This window comes from Lissotriton vulgaris, chromosome 2_1 (assembly GCF_964263255.1).
Source record: "Lissotriton vulgaris chromosome 2_1, aLisVul1.2, whole genome shotgun sequence".
In the NCBI taxonomy this organism is placed as follows: Eukaryota; Metazoa; Chordata; class Amphibia; order Caudata; family Salamandridae; genus Lissotriton; species Lissotriton vulgaris.
Window position 1 is genome coordinate 360,241,266 of NC_141687.1, and position 20,230 is coordinate 360,261,495.

Here is a 20,230-nt window from a genome sequence, read left to right on the forward strand (position 1 = left end):
TTTGTTTCTGCGCTAGGGGTTTAAGGAAGCTGTCTATGGATTTGCTTAATAGTTCTAATGGCGAACCAATGCAGCTTACAATGGGTCTTAAGGGGGGATTTTCTTAATTATTATGGATCCTAGGAAGACAATATATCGCTGGTATAATGGCCTTAACGTTGGTCAGAAACTTGTATTCGCTATCTATTATCCAATCATTCTCCTATGCAATAGATAGGAGAGCAGCAATTTATGTTCTAAGTGCGGTCCATTTCTTCATGGGCACCTTAAAAATAATGTTCCTCCACATTCAAAAGATCCATAATCCTGTGTTCATAGTATGAGGTATCAAAAATGACCACTCCTCCCCCTTTATCAGCAGGCTTTATAGTGATACTTAAGTCATTTTTAAGGGATGTAATAGCTTCCCTATGTCATTTATTCATGTTATTAGTCATTGGTGATGGATTGTCCCAGATATTTCGTATTTTAGACTCCACTATTTGTTCAAATATGTTGATATTTCTACTCACTTGGCTGATATTGGGGGTAAAGGTAGACTTGGGTCTTAAACCAGAGATTATATTATTCTCAGTGTATTCTCTGTTTAAAAAAAAAAGTTTTAGTCTAATTTTACGAAAAAAGGATTTACGATCCTTTTCCAACATAAATTTGTTAACTTATGTTGTTGGTGCAAAACTAAATCCTTTCTCTAAAACATCTAATTCAATTTTGTTTAATGGTCTACCAGCCAGATTAATAATGGAAAATGTTTTCACCGCCAATACTTCTGATTCCTTGTTTCAAGGAATTCTTCCTGGGTGGGATTCCTCATGTATTGTCCTCTTCCATAATGTCGATTTGTTTTGATTCCCCTCCTTGGGCGTTGATCTAAAAAAGAGGAAGAGGACGAAGCAGAGGGGCCAGGCCCGTATTCCTGGTTTGGATAATTCATGCCGTGATCTGATCTCATTGTTCCCTCATCTTCGCAGAGGTCATCGAAAAACGTGATTAGTTTTCTTCCGCCTCTTGTATATGTGGGTCTCTGTGAGTAAGGGTCTGTCACATCCTTGTTCTCTTTTTTGTTGATAATAGTATTTTCCTAAGTAAGGATAATTTAGTTCCATGCTATACTTATTAACATCCTTTCGAAGTTTTTTAGTCTTTTTATTGATTAAATAATCCTTATAACCCTCTCCTTCGGTTTTAAGTTCTTCTAAGGATTTTTACTTTATTTCCTCTCTTAGTGCTCATATTTTGTTGAATTGATCCTTGCAGAATCCGAATGTTTTAAACGGATCCATATTGTCAGTAGGTTGTACACAACTCTAGACACTGGCAAGATATGCATTATGTGATACAAAAGGGGGTGGTGATGGACGGAGCATCTGAACCAATCAAACACTCACACCCAGTCAACAGATCTGGGTTTAATCCATCACCGTTCTTTAGCCCACTCTGCCACCCCCAGTTCAGACATGGCCATATGCAAATCATTCTGCCCGGTGCCTCACGGAAACAGTCCAGCGCGAACTGCCAAGCCATGCCTTCCCTGGACCGGAAACAAGCTTCCTAGGATCTGTTTCTGGCATTACAGCCGTCTTCAGCCAGGCTTGCTTGAATCCAGTGGCAAAGTGAGCAAGGGACTAACATCTGAGCATACCCTGCCAACTTATGGCTAACAAAGCGTTACATAAGGGGGTGGTGATGGACGGAGCATCTGAACCAATCAAACACTCACACCTAGTCAACAGATGAGGGATTAATCCATCACTGTTCTTTAGCCCATACTGCCACCCCAGTTCAGACATGGCCATATGCAAATCAGTCTGACCCTGTGCCTCACGGAAACAGTCCAGCCCGAACTGCCAAGCCATGCCTTCCCTGGACCGGAAACAAGCTTCCTAGGACCGGCTTCTGGCATTACAGCCGTCTTCAGCCAGGCTTGCTTAAATCCAGTGGCAAAGTGAGCAAGGGAACCACGTCTGAGCATACCCTGCCAATTTATGGCTAACAAAGCTGTACAGAAGGGAGTGGAGATGGACGGAGCATCTGAACCAATCAAACACTCACACCTAGTCAACAAATGAGGGATTAATCCATCACTGTTCTTTAGCCCACTCTGCCACCCCAGTTCAGACATGGCCATATGCAAATCAGTCTGACCCTGTGCCTCATGGAAACAGTCCAGCCCGAACTGCCAAGCCATGCCTTCCCTGGACCGGAAACAAGCTTCCTAGGACCGGCTTCTGGCATTACAGCCGTCTTCAGCCAGGCTTGCTTAAATCCAGTGGCAAAGTGAGCAAGGGACTCACGTCTGAGCATACCCTGCCAATTTATGGCTAACAAAGCTGTACAGAAGGGAATGGTGATGGACGGAGCATCTGAACCAATCAAACAGTCGCACTCAGTCAACAGATCTGGGTTTAATCCATCACTGTTCTTTAGCCCACTCTGCCACTCCAGTTCAGACATGGCCATATGCAAATTAGTCTGACCCTGTGCCTCATGGGAACAGTCCAGCCCGAATTGCCAAGCCATTTCTTCCCTGGACCGGAAACAAGCTTCCTAGGACCGGTTTCTGGCATTACAGCCGTCTTCAGCCTGGCTTGCTTGAATCCAGTGGCAAAGTGAGCAAGGGACTCCCGTCTGAGCATACCCTTCCAACTTATGGCTAACAAAGCGGTACAAAAGGGGCTGGTGATGGACGGAGCATCTGAACCAATCAAACAGTCACATCCAGTCAACAGATCTGGGTTTAATCTATCACCGTTCTTTAGCCCACTCTGCCACCCCAGTTCAGACATGGCCATATGCAAATCAGTCTGACCCTGTGCCTCATCCTGAACTGCCAAACCATGCCTTCCCTGGACCGGAAACAAGGTTTCTAGGACCGGTTTCTGGCAATGCAGCCGTCTTCAGCCAGGCTTGCTTGAATCCAGTGGCAAAGTGAGCAAACGACTCACGTCTGAGCATACACTGCCAACTTATGGCTAACAAAGTGGTACATAAGGGGGTGGTGATGGACGGAGCATCTGAACCAATCAAACACCCAGTCAACAGATATATATTATAGCCTGAATGATAGGTCGTTCAAAAATAACTTTGCTCCCCGACCCGAAGGTTGTACAAATTGTTCAAAAAAGAGAGGGAGTGGCCCCACTATCCAAATGATGGGGTACCATATACAGTAAATATATGAATAAAGATTTCTCTTGGATTACATCTCACAATGCGTTCATTTTTACAGCATTCAACCATACAAAGGGCATTCAGATATTCTTATTCCACTGTCTTCTCAGAACCCATAAACCAATTATAAAAACCGATGGATCACTGCGGATTGAGCAATAGGGTCTTGTACCGGCTGGTAACCGCTGCACAATCAGTGGACCCATCATTGGCAACACCCAAGGGAATTTAATAATATTACATTGTTGATGTTCCCAATAAACGGTAACAAGACCTTTTGTACACATATAAATATATAGATGTAGAATGACATAATTAAAATTTGGCAAATTGATATTATATAGTAGGTATTAATGTAGGTTTTATTCATGAAATCTCCGACATGAATTGTATTTAAACAGTGATCCATACCTTTCAATATCATTATTGAAAGTTGTAAGTACTTCTTTCATATACTCTAATTACAAATTCCAGATAGGACTTGGCCCGAATGCGCAAGGCGGGGGTAATACGCGGTGCTCGTCACACATGACACGCCGACGTGTGCGGCGTTATACGCATGTTGATGACGTTCCAGGTAGCACCAGGTGTGGGGTATCACCAATGGGTATTTAAGACCGAGGTGAGGAGGATTTTCGTCTTCCTATTGCGGAGCGAGACCGGACAATTCTTCACGTTGTGGGCGGATTTTTCAAAAGGTAAAAAATAGCGAATATTGGATAGGACTCAGTGTAAGGTGGAGATATATTATCCCCCTTTGATACCACTATAATGAGGTAATAGTTTGACCCGTTCGTTCTTAACATAGACGTATATAATTGCCCTTGTGTATTAATGACAGGAATTATTGGTCGATTGACCTCTTTTGATTCTAAATTATATATAGGCTGTGGGGTTTTAGGTTTAAACCTATAATAACTGATAAAACCCCACTGAAAGAGAAATAGCCCTCACCGGTGAAAACATATAAACACTGAAAAAACATCTGCACAAGCACAAACTAAATGCCATTCAAAGAAAGGACAAAGAGAATGAAAGAGTCATTTATTTACTTCCTGACTGGGCCAATACAATATAACGTTGTTATACAAGCTAGCAGTAACAAAGCCTGGGCTAACATTATTCTGCTTGAGTTTTGTTGTTTAGGGATACCCTAAAATATTGTTTCTTCTTTCTTTTGCTTTTTTCAGTTTTGTGGTCTTTGGTCTAAAGGTGCAGGGTTTAGAAGCATGTTTTATGTCTTGTTTAATTATTTTATAAACTGTAGAGAATCAGGAAATATCAAAATCATATTTGATATTTTGGCTCCGTTTGATTCTTTCGCTGTTAGGTCAAATGGCTTGTTTCATAAGAAGCTTTCCTGATATGTGTAGTCAAATTTACCCACCGAGAATGGGTAAAACCCCTTAATACATCAGCCCACAGTTTCTATTGGGTCAGTATTGACAGTAGATGAATTGCCAACACCTCAGGATTTAAACATTTGATGCAAGGTATAGTGACAAGTCTATGTATAAAGAGTGCAATCGCCAAAGATCAAGGATATTGATGAAAACGTGACAACAGACTTTTGGAGAACATGGAACACCGTGTCACTTGGAATGCTCTGCAAAAAATGTTCTTTCCAAGTTCAACAAAGATTTGAGTGATATTGTTTGTATTTGCAGTGATTCAGCTACATATATGAAAAAGTTGTGTGATGAGCTGTCAAAATTGATACCTGAGGTGAAGTGATTCCTTGTAGGAGATCCTTGCCACTTGTTAGATGGTATGCCGAAAGCATCTTTGCAATCTTCAGAGTTAATGAGGGATGCTATTTACTTTTTAGTCAATTCTGGTGCACAGTTTCCTTATGCACAGGAACTTAAATGCAAATATTTATTATGTTGTGCTTTGTATGGCATCAAAGAAAGACTCATCTCAACTGTGTCCCTTAGCTGATGGTTCTCACTCAAAGGGGCTATGAATGCTATACTATCCATCTGGCAACCATTTACAGAATGTTTGCTGAGTGATAGTGCCAAAGGCAAGAAATGTGAGGATCTTTGGTCGCATAAACATAGTGATGTGAAAAAAGTGCACTCTACTGCATTATTAGATTTTTACAGGAAAACATAACTTCTTTAGTGGACATAAAAAAAACTAGAGCTTGAAAAAAGCCTTGCCTGCCAAGTGTTCAGCATAATTGGTGTAGACGTGAAACAGTTTCCTTATTCACAGGAACTTAAATGCAAATATTTATTATGTTGTGCTTTGTATGGCATCAAAGAAAGAGCCATCTCAACTGTGTCCCTTAGCTGGTGGTTCTCACTCAAAGGGGCTATGAATGCTGTATTATCCATGTGGCAACCATTTACAGAATTTTTGCTGAGTGATAGTGCCAAAGGCAAGAAATGTGAGGATCTTTGGTCGCATAAACATAGTGATGTGAAAAAAGTGCACTCTACTGCATTATTAGATTTTTACAGGAAAACATAACTTCTTTAGTGGACAAAAAAAAAACTAGAGCTTGAAAAAAGCCTTGCCTGCCAAGTGTTCAGCATAATTGGTGCAGACGTGAAACCTCTCCTTGAGGGTAGGCTGGGGGACACCTTTAGTGACTTTGGCCCAGCAACCAGTATTGGCAGGAAAAGTTATGTCAGTGGCCAGAGTTAACAAATTGTGTACTCGCTGTTTTGGAGTTGCCCATCTCAAGTGCCAATTTAGAGAGGGTCTTTTCACAGTAATTTACATGGCAAGGAAAGGGCGAGTGCACATGACCAAAGACTCACTGAAGAAGTATTGTATGGTGTATTACAATACGTTTAATTTGCAAAACTCTATTTGGACCTCATATACACTATTCATACATTGTCTATACATCATGTTCTATAAGTGCAGCAAGCAAGCAATAATAAAAGCAAAACGTTCCCTAAACACCGGAAAAAAACTTTGTTGTTTCTAGTGGTGCGAAAATGTGTAACCACTGATAACAACAGTTTTTTAAAGTGTTGAAAACACTGAAAAAACCCCACCAGAATTTACCAAACATAGAAACTGAAAACAGGAAAGCCTAATTATATATATATATATTTCTAGAACCCAGTAAAATGTATCGGGAAACAACTTTTATGGTTGAAGAAAATTTGAAATCCTTTTTCGGGCAGAGGACTGATTAGCCTCCAGCTAAGTGAACTTTATTACTGGAGGTATGTGGCCCTGGTTCATGACATAATATCCTTTATTTAGTGAAAGTTAGGCCCCTAAGAAATGCAGGAATATGATGCTTACAATCTTCACCTATACATCTTTTATAAGGCTGCCAAAACCCGTTGACCTTTGTTTTTATTGGCCCACCGCACGAATTAATGACAATTTGGAGCAGAAATTCCTGAATTTTTTGCAGTTCATTTCTTGAGAAACTAGTGAACATCAAGGTCCTAGGTGGGTGTCACTATTGCTACTTAATAATCATAAATTTGAGACTACACATTTGATGGGATTTCCTTGATCTTTATTATTTAATTTTATTTAAGCCAGAATCTACAACTTCAAGTAATAAGAAGACGTCATATACCAATAATGAAATATGATTGAAAACGTATTTCTTCATGATGGAATAGTGCCAATAAGAGGTATATAACATTAGTATGATGATCCATAGAAAGTTTTTAAAGGTGTAGATGAGGACTATTGTACATAACACAGAAATATCTTATCAACATTCAAATTATAATGGAATATCGATATGTTATGGATGACACATGAGGTACAATCCCCAGATAAATACTAGTGTCTGAGGTGGGGAAAGTGATGAAAACCTGCGCCTGGTAATACCTCCTTAGTCCTCTATGGGAGGTAAGAATGGACACTAGAATAAAAGGAGAGTGAATAATGGGGGCAGATGCCCATGAGTGTGAATTTATTGGTGAACTAGAAAAAGTGGCCTTAAAACAATTATAAAGTGTATATAGAAACCGTTTTTTTATTAATAGATATAAAAAAAATTATTCTAGTTTTATAAATGTTGAACATTATTGCATGGATTTTAATTACAAAAATGACTATATGTATTGTCTTGTTTGATCACATGTGATATAGGATTGTGATATATCTTTTGGTTTAACACAGGCATGCATGATATTGTGTTACTTCTAAGAGAGACACTAAAGTTAAGAGTCCTGAAGAAGATGGCTTAGAAATATACAGCTCACCGAAACGCATTGACGCTTTTCTATTGCTATTGTTAAATTCGAGGAACGTTTGAGCCTAATTATAATAGGATTGATAGACTCCAACAGGACTGATTCAGTCGAATTAACGTGTTTATGATGATTTTTAATGTGTTTTTGTGTTAGTCTCTCATATATATTGAAATGTAATTGTTATATGTATGAGTCTGTCGGAATATATTTGTTAACTTCTTTAGAAACCATTGGTTTACATTTCTGTGTCTTACATTATTGATTTTGGTTTTAATAAATGAACGTTTGTGATACTCATGAAAGATTTTTGTGTTTATAATTGGTTTATGGGTTCTGAGACAACAGTGAAATAAGTTTATCTGAATGCCCTTTGTACGGTTGAATGCGGTAAAAATTAACCCTTTGTGAGTTGTAATCCAAGAGAAATCTTTATTCATACATTTACTGTATATGGTACCCCATCTTTTGGATGGTGGGGCCACTCCTTCTCTTTTTTAAGCCTAAGGTTGCCCAACCACACTACCCCCTAATAGAGCACTTTGGGATTGCATGGATCCGCTATCCACTAGTAAGGCAACCCTTGGTCTCTTTACAATGTATATTGTTTTTTTTATATAGCACACAAACAAAGAGCCAGCTTCCTACTTTCATGGTTGAGAAATGCCAGAAAAGCTGGTGTTGGTTGCGTCTGTTGTGTTGGCTAAGGTGACAGATAATACTTATGATTTGATTGGGCTTTTTGAACCCTCTATAATATTCCCCTGCTATGTAATGCACCACGAGGATCTGAAATATTTGACTACGTGGTGACCCATGTAAACTTGAACTATCTATCAAACTGAGTGCCCATAACCTCGATGTAAGACTTCCTTCTGAGAAAAGTGCCTACTTCTTTTTCCTCATGTGGGACATATGGTCATAACATCAGCCTTGTTTTCCTGATACTTGACGTGTAGCTGTGTTGGACTGGTGGCCTGTGATTCCACTACTGCATCTAGGGCCTTCATTGACAGGTGTGGGTAAGCTTTACTGGAAGACAAGTCACGAGCAAACAAGACAGACACCTCTCTCTTAGCTGAAGTTATGGTTGAATAAGGACATTCTTCAAGTTGTGTTGTCAATGGCGTGGACATGGGCATTATATACAGTGGCATTGACAAGGACTTTGATGACAGAGGAATAAGTGAGGTGGGCGTGGTTGCTGAAGGTTGAATCATCAGGTGCAGTTAATGGAGGATGGGTTGTTGAAGGTAGATCTCTTATCTCTTATCACTTATCAGTTGTGCAACAATAATACTGAGCATCGACCCTGGCATTGTAGTTAGTGATTTACATGTGAATGCAGCACTGGAGACTGCAGCTTTTTTCTTCAATGGTTGTATTGATTTCTCTTAACAAAGTGCAGGTGTCTCGAAATACAGTGGTTGAGGCAAGTGTGCTGTAGATACACATGCTTTGCATACTTCTGCCATCTAATGTTGGGTCACTCCTGCCATCTAGTATTGGGTCTGTATGTTTGCAAGTTGTTTTTCTTCAAAGAAGTCTTTCCAAGTCACGAGGTAAGGTGACTTCTCCTTTCGATAATTGTGCGCATGTGCATCGACTCCATTGTTAGATTGTTTTCCACTATCGGGTTCGGACGCGTATTGCTGCGCTCCGGTTCGAAACCATCCTTCAGGGTCCCCTGTGCGCAATCCACTGTACTCTTGACAGTATTCTTATCGTACACGTTTCCCTCTGTCCCCCTGTCCATTCGATCAGGAAAGTCTCATCTTCGGTCGAAAACATAGTGGGCGGCCTTCGTGCTTAGCCATGTCAGTCCAGCTTCCTTCAGATTGAGCAGACTCCATTTCGATTTTCTCGGTGCCACTCCAAGGCGGGAAATACAGCGCGAAAGTACTTAATATACTCTGGATATCTTCGGAGAAGTATCCGACCACGAAGCAACAACTGCAGAAAAAGAAGAGGCCTTCTCGATCGCAGAATCGGATTCTGACCTAGAGATCAAAAGCAGTCCGAAGACATTCCAGCGGGACAGAGTGTCGTGAGTACACAAACACCGTACCCCATAAATTATCTTCCTCCAAACATAAGCCTTTGGCACCACATCTGCCTTCGGGCCTTTGTCAAAAAATTCACATTGATCCACGGAATGCAGAACAAATCAAAACATTCACCCCCAGTCAAGAGATCTGGGTTAAATCCATCATTCATTTGCTCACGATGCCACCCCAGTTTAGACCTGGCCATATGCAAATCAGTCTTTACCCTGTGCCTCTTAGGAACAGTCCAGTCCGAACTGCCAAGCCAGGTCCTCTCTGGACCGGAAACCAGCATCCTAGGACCGGTTTCGGGGTTTCAACCCTCTTCAGCCAGGATAGCTTGATTCCAGTGGCACAGTGAGCCCAGGACCCACATCTGGGCACACCTGGCGCACTAAGGGCGAGAAAGCAAAAGGCAAACAATTGATGGACGGAATGCAGAACAAAGCAAAACATTCACCCCCGGTCAAGAGATCTGGGTTAAATCCATAATTTTGTTTGCTCACCATGCCACCCCAGTTTAGACCTGGCCACATGCAAATCAGACTTGACCCTGTGCCTCATAGGAACAGTCCAGCCCGAGCTGCCAAGCCAGGTCCTCCCTGGACCGGAAACAAGCATCCTAGAACCGGTTTCGGGGTTTTACCCCTATTTAGCCAGGATAGCTTGATTCCAGTGGCACAGTGAGCCCAGGACCCACGCCTGTGCATACCTGGCGCACTAAGGCCGCAATCATAGATGCTATGAAAGACAAGATTAGATCTCAAACAGAAAAAGGTATACATGAATTTAGATATTGGACGCATTTTATCTAAAACTCCTTCCAAAAGGAAAGTCCGTTCAGAGGACACTGGATATAAGATTCCTCTTAAAAAGAAGGACATTCTTACAAGTCCTATCCATCCTACTTTGCCATCTCCTCCACCATCTTCATCTTCACCACAACTGCCAGGCTCAGATCCACTACACATAACACCTCAGGGATCTCCCCATACACAGCCTGATTTTGGAGATCATAATGATGACAATGTCCCTTTGCCAACAGATCCATGGGATGATTATAATATTGATCCACACATGGATAATGATCCAGATCTATACCCTGCAAAGCCATCACCCCCAGAAGATAATGTCTCTTGTCTAGAGCTGGTTTCCATGGCAGCAGCATATCATGGAGTTTCACTGCACAAAGAGGCTTTGGATGAAGACTTCTTATTTCAGACACTAGGGCCTTCACATACAGCTAGTCAGAGTGTTCATTTGTTTTGAGACATATAGATGAGATTTTTAAGGACTCTGTTTGTGTCTGTATTTTAACACCCAGGGTTGATAAGAAATACAAACCTTCACCCTCTCATCCTGTCTTTATTAATGGACAGCTTCTTTTAGACTCACTGGTGATTGTAAGTGAGCAGACCTCTGGGGATGCACCTCCCCTCCCCCAGATAAAGAGTCTAAATTAATTGATGCATCTGGTAAAAGAGTTGCTGCTCAAGCCGCTAACCACTGGTGCATTGCCAACACGCAAGGCCTACTAGCTAGGTATTGCAGGACACACTGGGACGAGATGGAAAGCTTACGTTCGAGGCATGTGGGCTGCTGAATTCATATCTGTGCATAGATCGCCGCCTAGTGTTGGGTCCGGATGATGGCACATTGTTGTCCTGGAAGAGTCTTCGAAGTATCACGAGATAGGTGGCTCCTCCCCTGGACTACAGTGCGCATGGGCATCGACTCCATCCCCAGATTGTTTTTTTCCGCCATTGGGTTCGGATGTGTTTCGGTTCCCTCTGTCGGAATCGATAATTGTTTAACTTTCTTTACTTGAGACCAAAAGGTCTTTAGGACTCGCGTCGGTATTGTCTATCGTTCGGGTTTGTTTGTTCATCGGCTCCGAACCATTGCTACCCTTCCGCGTGCTTTCGGCGCGGACGGGCCTACACCACGCTCCAGACTACTTCATCATGGAACGAAGTCCATTTAAGAGGTGCCCTGTGTGTGCCTCAAAGTACCCGCATATCGACGTGCACCCAGTGTGCAATAAATGCTTGTCACCGGACCACGACGAGGCCAAGTGTATGGCCTGCTCCTAGTTCCGGTCGAAGAAGACTCTCAAGCTCCGCCGGGCCGCAAGACTGCAGGCCCAGAGTTCGGCACCCCCTCCAGCGAACATCTTCGAGGAGGATGTAGACGACGACACCATCTAGAATATCTCAGACTCTAACCCGGCGTCGGAGGTCGAAGAGTACTACGACGCGGAAGACGAGGAGTTCGAGGAAGTCGTCGAGGAGGTAGGGGACGACGACGGGGCCATTGCCACCGTAGAGGATAGCTCGGAGGAGGAGCTTCCTCACACTGACTCAGGGGCCAGCTCACATTCGAAGGCCCAGGCCGAGGGATCGCCTTCGGGCCTTACCCAAAGCCTTGATTCCCGTCCCACGGCTCCGCCTTCCGGCCCGGCCACGGACATTGGTACGGCACCACTCCCGGTGCAGAAACCGAAAGTGAAACCATCGGTGTCGACGCCACCCGTATCGAAACCGAAAGCGCAAGTCGCACTGGTCGGGTCGAAGGCTTCGGAGGCCTCGGCGCCGAAGAAATCCAAGATGGCCGTCGAGCTCAAGAGCCACGCCACACTGGCCGATCCGAAGGCTACGGTGTCGAAGCCGAAGGCAAAGACGCCCGACGCGGCTTCGTCGGCGCCGAAGTTGATCGACGCTCTGAAGAGTCGCATCGACACCAAGAAGGTCGACGACCATAAGAAGGCCCCGAAGAAGCGGCAGGACGACCCCAAGTCTCTAACTGCACCGCTTCCACTTGACAAGGCAAAGGGGGGAGCTGCGTCGGCTCCGAAGACTGCGTCCTTGGTTGCCGGCCCAAACCCGGCTTCGGAAGACTCTCTCGAGCCGGTCCGTACCTCCGCCTCGTTCACCAAGAAGGTCACGGAGTCCCTTCAGCGTATTCGGGAGGGGGCCGCAGCGGTCGCGCCAAAGGACACTGTGCCGCCCAAGCCTCTACAGAAACCGGCGAAGGCGCAAACGCCGATTCTCTTCACGTTGCAGCCGAAGACGGCGCCGAAGGCTTTCACTGCGAAACCTGGGGCCGGAGTACCCTTGAAGTTACCTTCGACGCCAAAGGCATCGTTGGTGGTTCCAAGCCCGCGACACCAACCACTGGCGGAGGAGGAGCGTAGAGAGGTGATCATCGACGCCAACACGGGCAAGCTCTCTCTCCTTAAACGGAAGATCACCCCGGAGCCAGCTTTGGAACATTTCCACATCCCACTTAAAAAGAAGTTGGACTCTGCGGGTGCATCTGCCCCTATGGAGCCTGCATCTCCACAAAGTCAGGAGCTCTCACCCACGCATTCTAATGTTGATGAGGGCGATGGAAACGATGAGGATGAGTATGCTTATCCAGTTTACTCAGACCCAGAGGATGTGACTGCGCCATGGTCTGCCGGGGGCGACCCTGGGGACCCTCATTCGGGACAGGAGCCGCAACTTTTCGCAGCAAAGACTTCCCCAACAGAAGACTCTGCGGCCTTCAACGCTCTAATTGAAAGAGCTGCAGCCAATCATGACGTCGGTCTCCATGCAGACCCAGTTGACCTCGATTTTCTTTTTTACACCTTTTCAGTGGCTGAAAAAACTGTTAAGACATTGCCAATGCTCAAAGGGGTGTTAAAACATGCGCCAGAGGTTTTCAAGGAGCCCACCCGGGCAAGAGTCATTAATCCTCGTATTGACAAGAAGTACAAAGCAGCGCCCACTGATCCAACATATATCAAAGGACAGTTGCCGCTGGACTCTTTGGTTGTCTCCAATGCACGCAAAAGAGCCAACTCACAGACTACGGGTGATGCTCCTCCCCCAGACAAGGAATCAAAAGTATTTGAGGCTTCGGGGAAACGTATTGCTGCGCAGGCAGCCAATATGTGGCGCATATCCAACACGCAGGCGCTACTTGCACGCTACGACAGGGCACACTACGACACTCTAGAGACCCTTCTACAGCACTTGCCAGATCAGTATAAGGAGGCAGCTGAAATGTTGATTCAGGAGGGGAAGCTTATCACCAATGCTTCAATTAAGTGCGCTCTGGATGTGGCTGATACCGCCTCAAGAGCAATAAACACTAGCGTTCTACTGCGTAGACATGCATGGCTCAGAATATCAGGTTTTAAACCAGACATTCAAACTACCATCCTAAACCAAACTGTCAATCCAGACCACCTGTTTGGCCCAGAAGTGGATGCCACCCTCGAAAAAATGAAAAAAGACACTGACACTGCTAAATCTATGGGTGCCCTGCAGTCCCAGCAGTTTCGGGGTGGTTCCTTTCGCCGCTCCAATAACAGAGGCACCTCAAGGGGTCAAGCGTCCCAATCCACGCAATTCTTTAAGAGTAACACCCAATCCTCATATACCAACAAGGGTCGGGGTGGATACCGTGGCAACAACGTCAAAGGCAGAGGACGTGGAAATAACAGCTCCAGGTCCTCCACCGCCAGCAAACAGTGACGCCTCGTCACTGCCCCCCGACCACGCAACACCGGTCGGGGGGAGACTCCAGCAGTTCCTGCCCGTGTGGAAGTCCATCACCACGGACAGGTGGGTCAGATCTCTTATCCAATACGGGTATTGTCTGGAGCTCACATCCACTCCACCCAACATACCCCCAAAAAGTCGTCCTATGTCCGGCGAGCACTTGCAATTGTTGCAGCAGGAGGTAAACGTCATGCTGCAAAAAGGAGCAATAGAGCTCGTTCCCCTGCAGGAAAGGGGTTCAGGAGTTTACTCCCTGTACTTTCTAATTCCAAAGAAGGACGGATCCCTCAGGCCCATCCTAGACCTCAGACCTCTCAACTTTTACATTCTGTCAGAACATTTCCATATGCTCACGCTGCAGCAGGTTCTCCCACTGCTTCGGCAAGGGGACTTCCTGGCGACTCTGGACCTCAAGGATGCGTACTTTCACATTCCCCTGCATCCTTCACACAGAAAGTACCTAAGGTTCACCATTCAAAACCAGCACTACCAGTTCAAGGTTCTGCCTTTTGGGGTCACCACAGCGCCCAGGGTCTTCACAAAGTGCCTGGCAACGGTGGCGGCGCATCTGAGACGTCAGAACATCCACGTCTACCCCTATCTGGACGACTGGCTCATTCAAGCAAAGTCGGCCCAGCAGTGCGCCGACCACGTTTCCCACACCATTCACCTTCTGCACGATTTGGGGTTCTCACTGAATTACCCAAAATCCCTTCTCCAGCCCGCCCACATACGGCAGTATCTGGGTGCGACCATAAACACTCTGGCGGCCACTGCGCAGCCGAATTCAGTGAGAGTCGACAGCATTCAGTCGCTGATCCAAAGATTCAGACCTCAGCACTCGCTTCCAGCAAGAGTGTTCATGCAGTTGATAGGCATGATGGCCTCCTGCATCTCCATAGTCCCACACGCGAGACTACATATGCGTCCGCTTCAGGAGTGCTTAGCAGGTCAGTGGACTCAGGCTCACGGGCAATTGAAAGACCTAGTGTTGGTGAGCGGTCGGGCATACAACTCTCTGCATTGGTGGAATCCACAAAACCTTTGCAAGGGCCGACCGTTTCAAGAGCCTGTGCCGCAGATCATCCTGACAACGGACGCTTCTCTCCAGGGATGGGGAGCGCATGTACTCCAATACACAGTGCAGGGACTATGGACACTACAGCAGAGGAAGATGCACATCAATGTCCTAGAACTGATGGCGATCTTCATGGCCTTAAAGGCATTCAAAGTACATCTGTGCAACAAGGTCGTGTTGATCCGGACGGACAACATGACGGCCATGTACTACATTCAGAAACAAGGGGGAACACACTCTCCGCAGCTGTCTCATCTGGCTCAGAGCATGTGGAAGTGGGCCATTCAGAGGAACATCTTCCTCATGGCAGAACACCTCCGAGGCAAAGACAATCAGATGGCGGACCTGCTCAGCAGGCACAGCCACCAAATGCACGAGTGGAAGATACATCCATCAGTACTCCAGCCGTACTTCCAAAGATGGGGTCATCCAGAGATAGACCTGTTCGCCACAAGGGAGAACGCAAAATGCCAAAGCTTCGCCGCCAGGTTTCCACACCCGCAATCGCAGGGCAATGCGATATGGATGAACTGGTCAGGCAGATTTGCGTACCCTTTTCCCCCAGCACCCCTGATACCGCTGGTGGCGCGGAAGCTCAGGCAGCACTCGATGACTCTCATCCTAGTTGCTCCAACGTGGGCTCGCCAACCATGGTACACCACGTTTCTGGAACTTTCCGTGGTACCGCATCAAAGGCTTCATCTCACACCCAGCCTTCTGACGCAGAGCCATGGCGACATTCAGCACCCAGATCCGCAACAGCTCAACCTGGCGATCTGGCTCCTGAGGTCCTAGAGTTTGGCTACCTTAACCTTCCTCCCAATTGCATGGACATCATTCGGGAGGCAAGAAAGCCCACTACTAGAGCATGTTATGCGGCCAAATGGAAGCGGTTTGTCATTTATTGCGCAAACCACAACATTAATCCACTAGATGCTTCCATTCAGAACATCATCTGTTACCTGTTCCATCTGTGCCAGTGTAATTTGGCATATACTTCCATCCGCATTCACCTGTCTGCGATGGCCGCATACCTTCAGAATAGACAGCACCTTTCACTTTTCAAAGTGCCTGCTATCAAAGCTTTTCTGGAAGGACTCAAAAGAGTCATTCCACCACGGACTCCACCAGCTCCAGAATGGAACCTCAATGTGGTTCTTACAAGACTGATGGGTCCTCCCTTTGAGCCACTACATTCTTGCGAACTTCATTCTTGACTTGGAAAGTGGCTTTCTTAGTAGCAATTACATCACTACGGAGGGTTAGTGAACTGCAGGCCCTCACAATCCAAGAGCCTTTCTTCCAGGTTCATGCTAACAGGGTAGTGCTCCGCACTAACCCTAAATTTCTACCCAAGGTTGTGTCTCAGTTCCACATAAACCAGACAATTGAGTTGCCGGTGTTTTTTCAAAATCCTGAGTCACTGGCGGAGCGGATGCTCCACACCCTTGACGTTAAAAGGGCCCTAATGTATTACATTGATAGGACCAAGGATTTTAGAAAGACTAAGCAGCTTTTTGTTGCCTTTGCGCCACACCACAAAGGTAACGCTATTTCCAAGGCTGGTATTGCTAGGTGGATCGTGAAATGTATTCAGATTTGCTATGCAAAGGCAAAACGCACTCTTACAATTCCACCAAGAGCCCACTCCACCAGAAAGTTGGGGGCCTCTATGGCCTTCCTTGGAAACATTCCCTTAGAGGACATATGTAGAGCAGCCACATGGTCTACCACACATACATTTACTAAACATTACTGTGTAGACGTGCACTCTAAACAGCAGGCAGCTGTAGGACAGGCTATTCTCAAGACACTTTTCCAAACTGCTGTAGCTGGCACGGGCGGCCGCCGCTAATGGAGGGACTGCTATGTATTCTATGCACAGATATGAATTCAGCAGCCCACATGCCTCGAACTGCAAATGCTACTTACCAGTATGCATCTGTTCTTGGCATGTAGGGCTGCTGACATTCATATCGCCCGCCCTCCTCCCCGGCGCCTGTAGCAGCTGCAGTGTTTACATATCATTTCATGGCATGGTCATCATTCACTGAGTTCACTCCATCTCGGCCACAATGGCTAATGAACAAACAAACCCGAACGATAGACAATACCGACGCGAGTCCTAAAGACCTTTTGGTCTCAAGTAAAGAAAGTTAAACAATTATCGATTCCGACAGAGGGAACCGAAACACATCCGAACCCAATGGCGGAAAAAAACAATCTGGGGATGGAGTCGATGCCCATGCGCACTGTAGTGCAGGGGAGGAGCCACCTATCTCGTGCTACTTCGAAGACTCTTCCAGGACAACAATGTGCAATCATCCGGACCCAACACTAGGCGGCGATCTATGCACAGATATGAATGTCAGCAGCCCTACATGCCAAGAACAGATGCATACTGGTAAGTAGCATTTGCATTCTATACCTCCCAGAAGAGCAAAAGAGAAAGGCTCAAGAGCTAGTCCAAGAAGGAAAACTTATATCTAATTCTTCTATTATATATGCTCTTGATGCTGCTAGCATTGCAGCGAGAGAAATTAACAATAGCATTCACTTACGTCAACAGGCCTGGCTTAGGATTACAGGGTTTGAACCGGAAGTCCAGCAGTCTATTTTAAATACCTTCTTTGATAAGCAACATCTTTTTGGACCTCTAGTGGATGAGGCTTTAGAAAAGATGAATAAGACACAGACGTGTCAAAATCCATGGGAACGCTTCAGTCTCCATCAAGCAGAGGCTCCTTTCGCTGCTCATTTCATAGGGGAGGATCCAAAAATACAGCCTCAGACCCTAACACTTTCTCATATACGTCCAACACGCAACCCTCTTCCTGTAGAGGCTTCTATAGAGGAGGGTATAGAGGAAACCATTTTAAGGGTAGGCGTAAGAGCACGCCAAGGTGTAACTCCCCTTCCCGCAATAAACAGTGGCTTGCCTGCACTTCCCCCGATCATTCAACCCTGTTGGGTGAAGACTTCAACACTTTCTCCTCATTTGGCAATCCATAACATCAGACAAATTACGATTTGTCAGACATTATCCGGCATGGTTATTGCCTGGAGCTCAACAGCAACTCTCCCAATATTCTACCTCACACTCATAAACTCTTGTCAGAGTACCTACAGCTTCTAAAAAAAGAGATACAAAAGCTCTTTTAACAAAAGGAGCCATAGAACCAATTCCATTACAGTACCAATGTTCAGGGGTGTACTCTCTGTATTTTCCGATCCCCAGACCAATTTTGGATCGAAGTATGTTAAATGTGTACATACTGTCAGAACATTTCCACATGTTTGCTTCAACAGGGTCTTCCGCTGCTACAACAAAACGATTTTATGTCTACACTCGACTTAAAAGACACATACTTTCGCATTCCGGTTCACCCAGCACATCGCAAATATCTCAGATTTGTGATAGCAGGAAAACACGATCAATTACTTTTGTTCGGAGTAACCACTCCGCCCCAGAGTTTTCACAAAATGTCCAGCAGTAGTAGCAGCACATCTCAGAAGACAATAGATTCATTTCTTCTCATACCTAGACAACTGGCTCATCAAAGCCAGCACACACCAAAAGTGTTTACAACACTCTCAGACTACTTTAGACCTACTCCACCAATTGGGTTTCACGGTCAATACACAGAATTCTCATCTACAGCCTTCACAAATGCCGTCGGATCTGGGAGCGACCCTAAACGCCTGCACTGTTCTAGCCTCTCCCAATGCACCCAGAATGCAAAATATTCAAACTCTGCTACTACAATTTCAGACTCATCAATACTTAGCAGTCAGAACTTTCATGCAACTATTAGGAATGATGGCATCATGCATTGCAATAGTGCCTCATGCAATGTTACACATGCGTCCTCTACAAGAGTGTTTATCAAGTAAGTGGAATCAGACTCGGGGTCAACTAACAGATCAAGTGTTGGTAGACAGCCGCACCCATCGCTCTTTGCAGTGGTGAAACACACAAAACTTATGAAAAGGGTGGCCCTTCATCGACCCTGGTCCTCAGATCGTGCTAACAGCAGACGCATCTCTCACAGGTTGGGGTTCCCAGCTTCACAATTTGACAATTCAAGGTCTATGTAGCAACAAGTACAAAACTCTTCATATCAACTATCTAGAGCTTCTAGCTGTGTATCTAGCACTGAAAGATTTCAGTCTCGCCTCATAGGGAAAGTTGGCCCAGTCCGCACAGATAATATGATAGCCATGTACTATGTACAACAACCAGGGGTGGGAGGGGGGAGAACAAATTCTCTGCAACTGTCACACCTCTCTCAGACCATTTGGCATTGGGCAATTCATCACAGAATATATCTTCGGACAGAGCACCTCCCAGGAGTGAACAATCAGATTGTACACGTCCTCAGCAGAAGGTGGTAACAAATACACTATTGGGAACTTCATCCCCAAGTTCTACTTCCATACTTTCAAGAATGGAGATTCCCACAAATTGATCTGTTTACTACAATTGACAACTCAAAATACTGAAACTTTGCCTCAAGGTTCCCACGCCAACTACCCAAAGGCAATGCCCCATGGTTGAATTGCTCAGGTATATTTGTCTATGCTTTTCCGCCTCTCCCTCTCCTTCCATTTCTGGTTTGGAAGCTCAGGCACACATCACTCACATTGATTCTAGTGGCTCCCACTTGGACCTGCCAACCATGGTTCACAACACTATTGGAACTATCAGTAGTTCCACATCAAATGCTGCATGTCAATTCCACCCTTCTCATGCAGAACCATGAAGAAGTCAGACACCCAAACCCCAAGGAGCTCAATGTAGCGATTTGGCTCCTGACGTCATAGAGTTTGGTTATCTCAACTTGCCACCACAGTGTATGACTATTCGTAAGTAAAGAAGAAAGCTAACTACCAGAGCATGTTAAGCAGCAAAATGGAATAGATTTTTTATATACTGTACCAACAACAATATTGATCGACTAGATGCCTCGATTCAAAATATCATTTGTGATCTTATAGATTTACAGCATGCTAGTCTAGCCTACACTTCCATTGGATTGCATCTTGCGGCAGTAGCCTCCTATTTGCAAAATGGGCAACATTCATCTTTGTTCAAAGTTCCAGTAATTAAAGAATTTATGGGGGTCTTAAAAGAGTATTGTCACTCAGGGTACCTCCTGCATCAGTTTGGAATCTGAACATTGTCCTTACGCGGTTCATGGAGCC

At 45.1% G+C, this 20,230-nt stretch overlaps 2 protein-coding genes across 2 annotated transcripts in view; both read left to right on the forward strand.

Annotated features, from left to right (window-relative positions):
- Positions 1-20,230, forward strand: part of BLTP2 (bridge-like lipid transfer protein family member 2) — a 604,102-nt gene that overhangs the window by 346,082 nt on the left and 237,790 nt on the right. The gene's annotated exons all lie outside the window — the stretch shown is intronic.
- On the forward strand, positions 10,181-19,583 carry LOC147730354 (uncharacterized). Its single transcript, XM_086958420.1, has 3 exons — positions 10,181-10,651; positions 13,057-13,804; positions 19,408-19,583. Exons 1-3 carry the CDS (start codon positions 10,181-10,183, stop codon positions 19,581-19,583), a joined length of 1,395 nt encoding a protein of 464 aa, XP_086814546.1.

Bases quoted from the DNA above. Each gene is read 5' to 3' on its own strand.
- LOC147730354 (XM_086958420.1), top strand. From the start codon at position 10,181: ATGAATTTAGATATTGGACGCATTTTATCTAAAACTCCTTCCAAAAGG. The intron at 10,652-13,056 runs GTTCATTTGTTT...AAAACTGTTAAG, and splicing joins CACATACAGCTAGTCAGAGT to ACATTGCCAATGCTCAAAGG. The intron at 13,805-19,407 runs GTAACACCCAAT...ACACGTCCTCAG, and splicing joins ATCCACGCAATTCTTTAAGA to CAGAAGGTGGTAACAAATAC.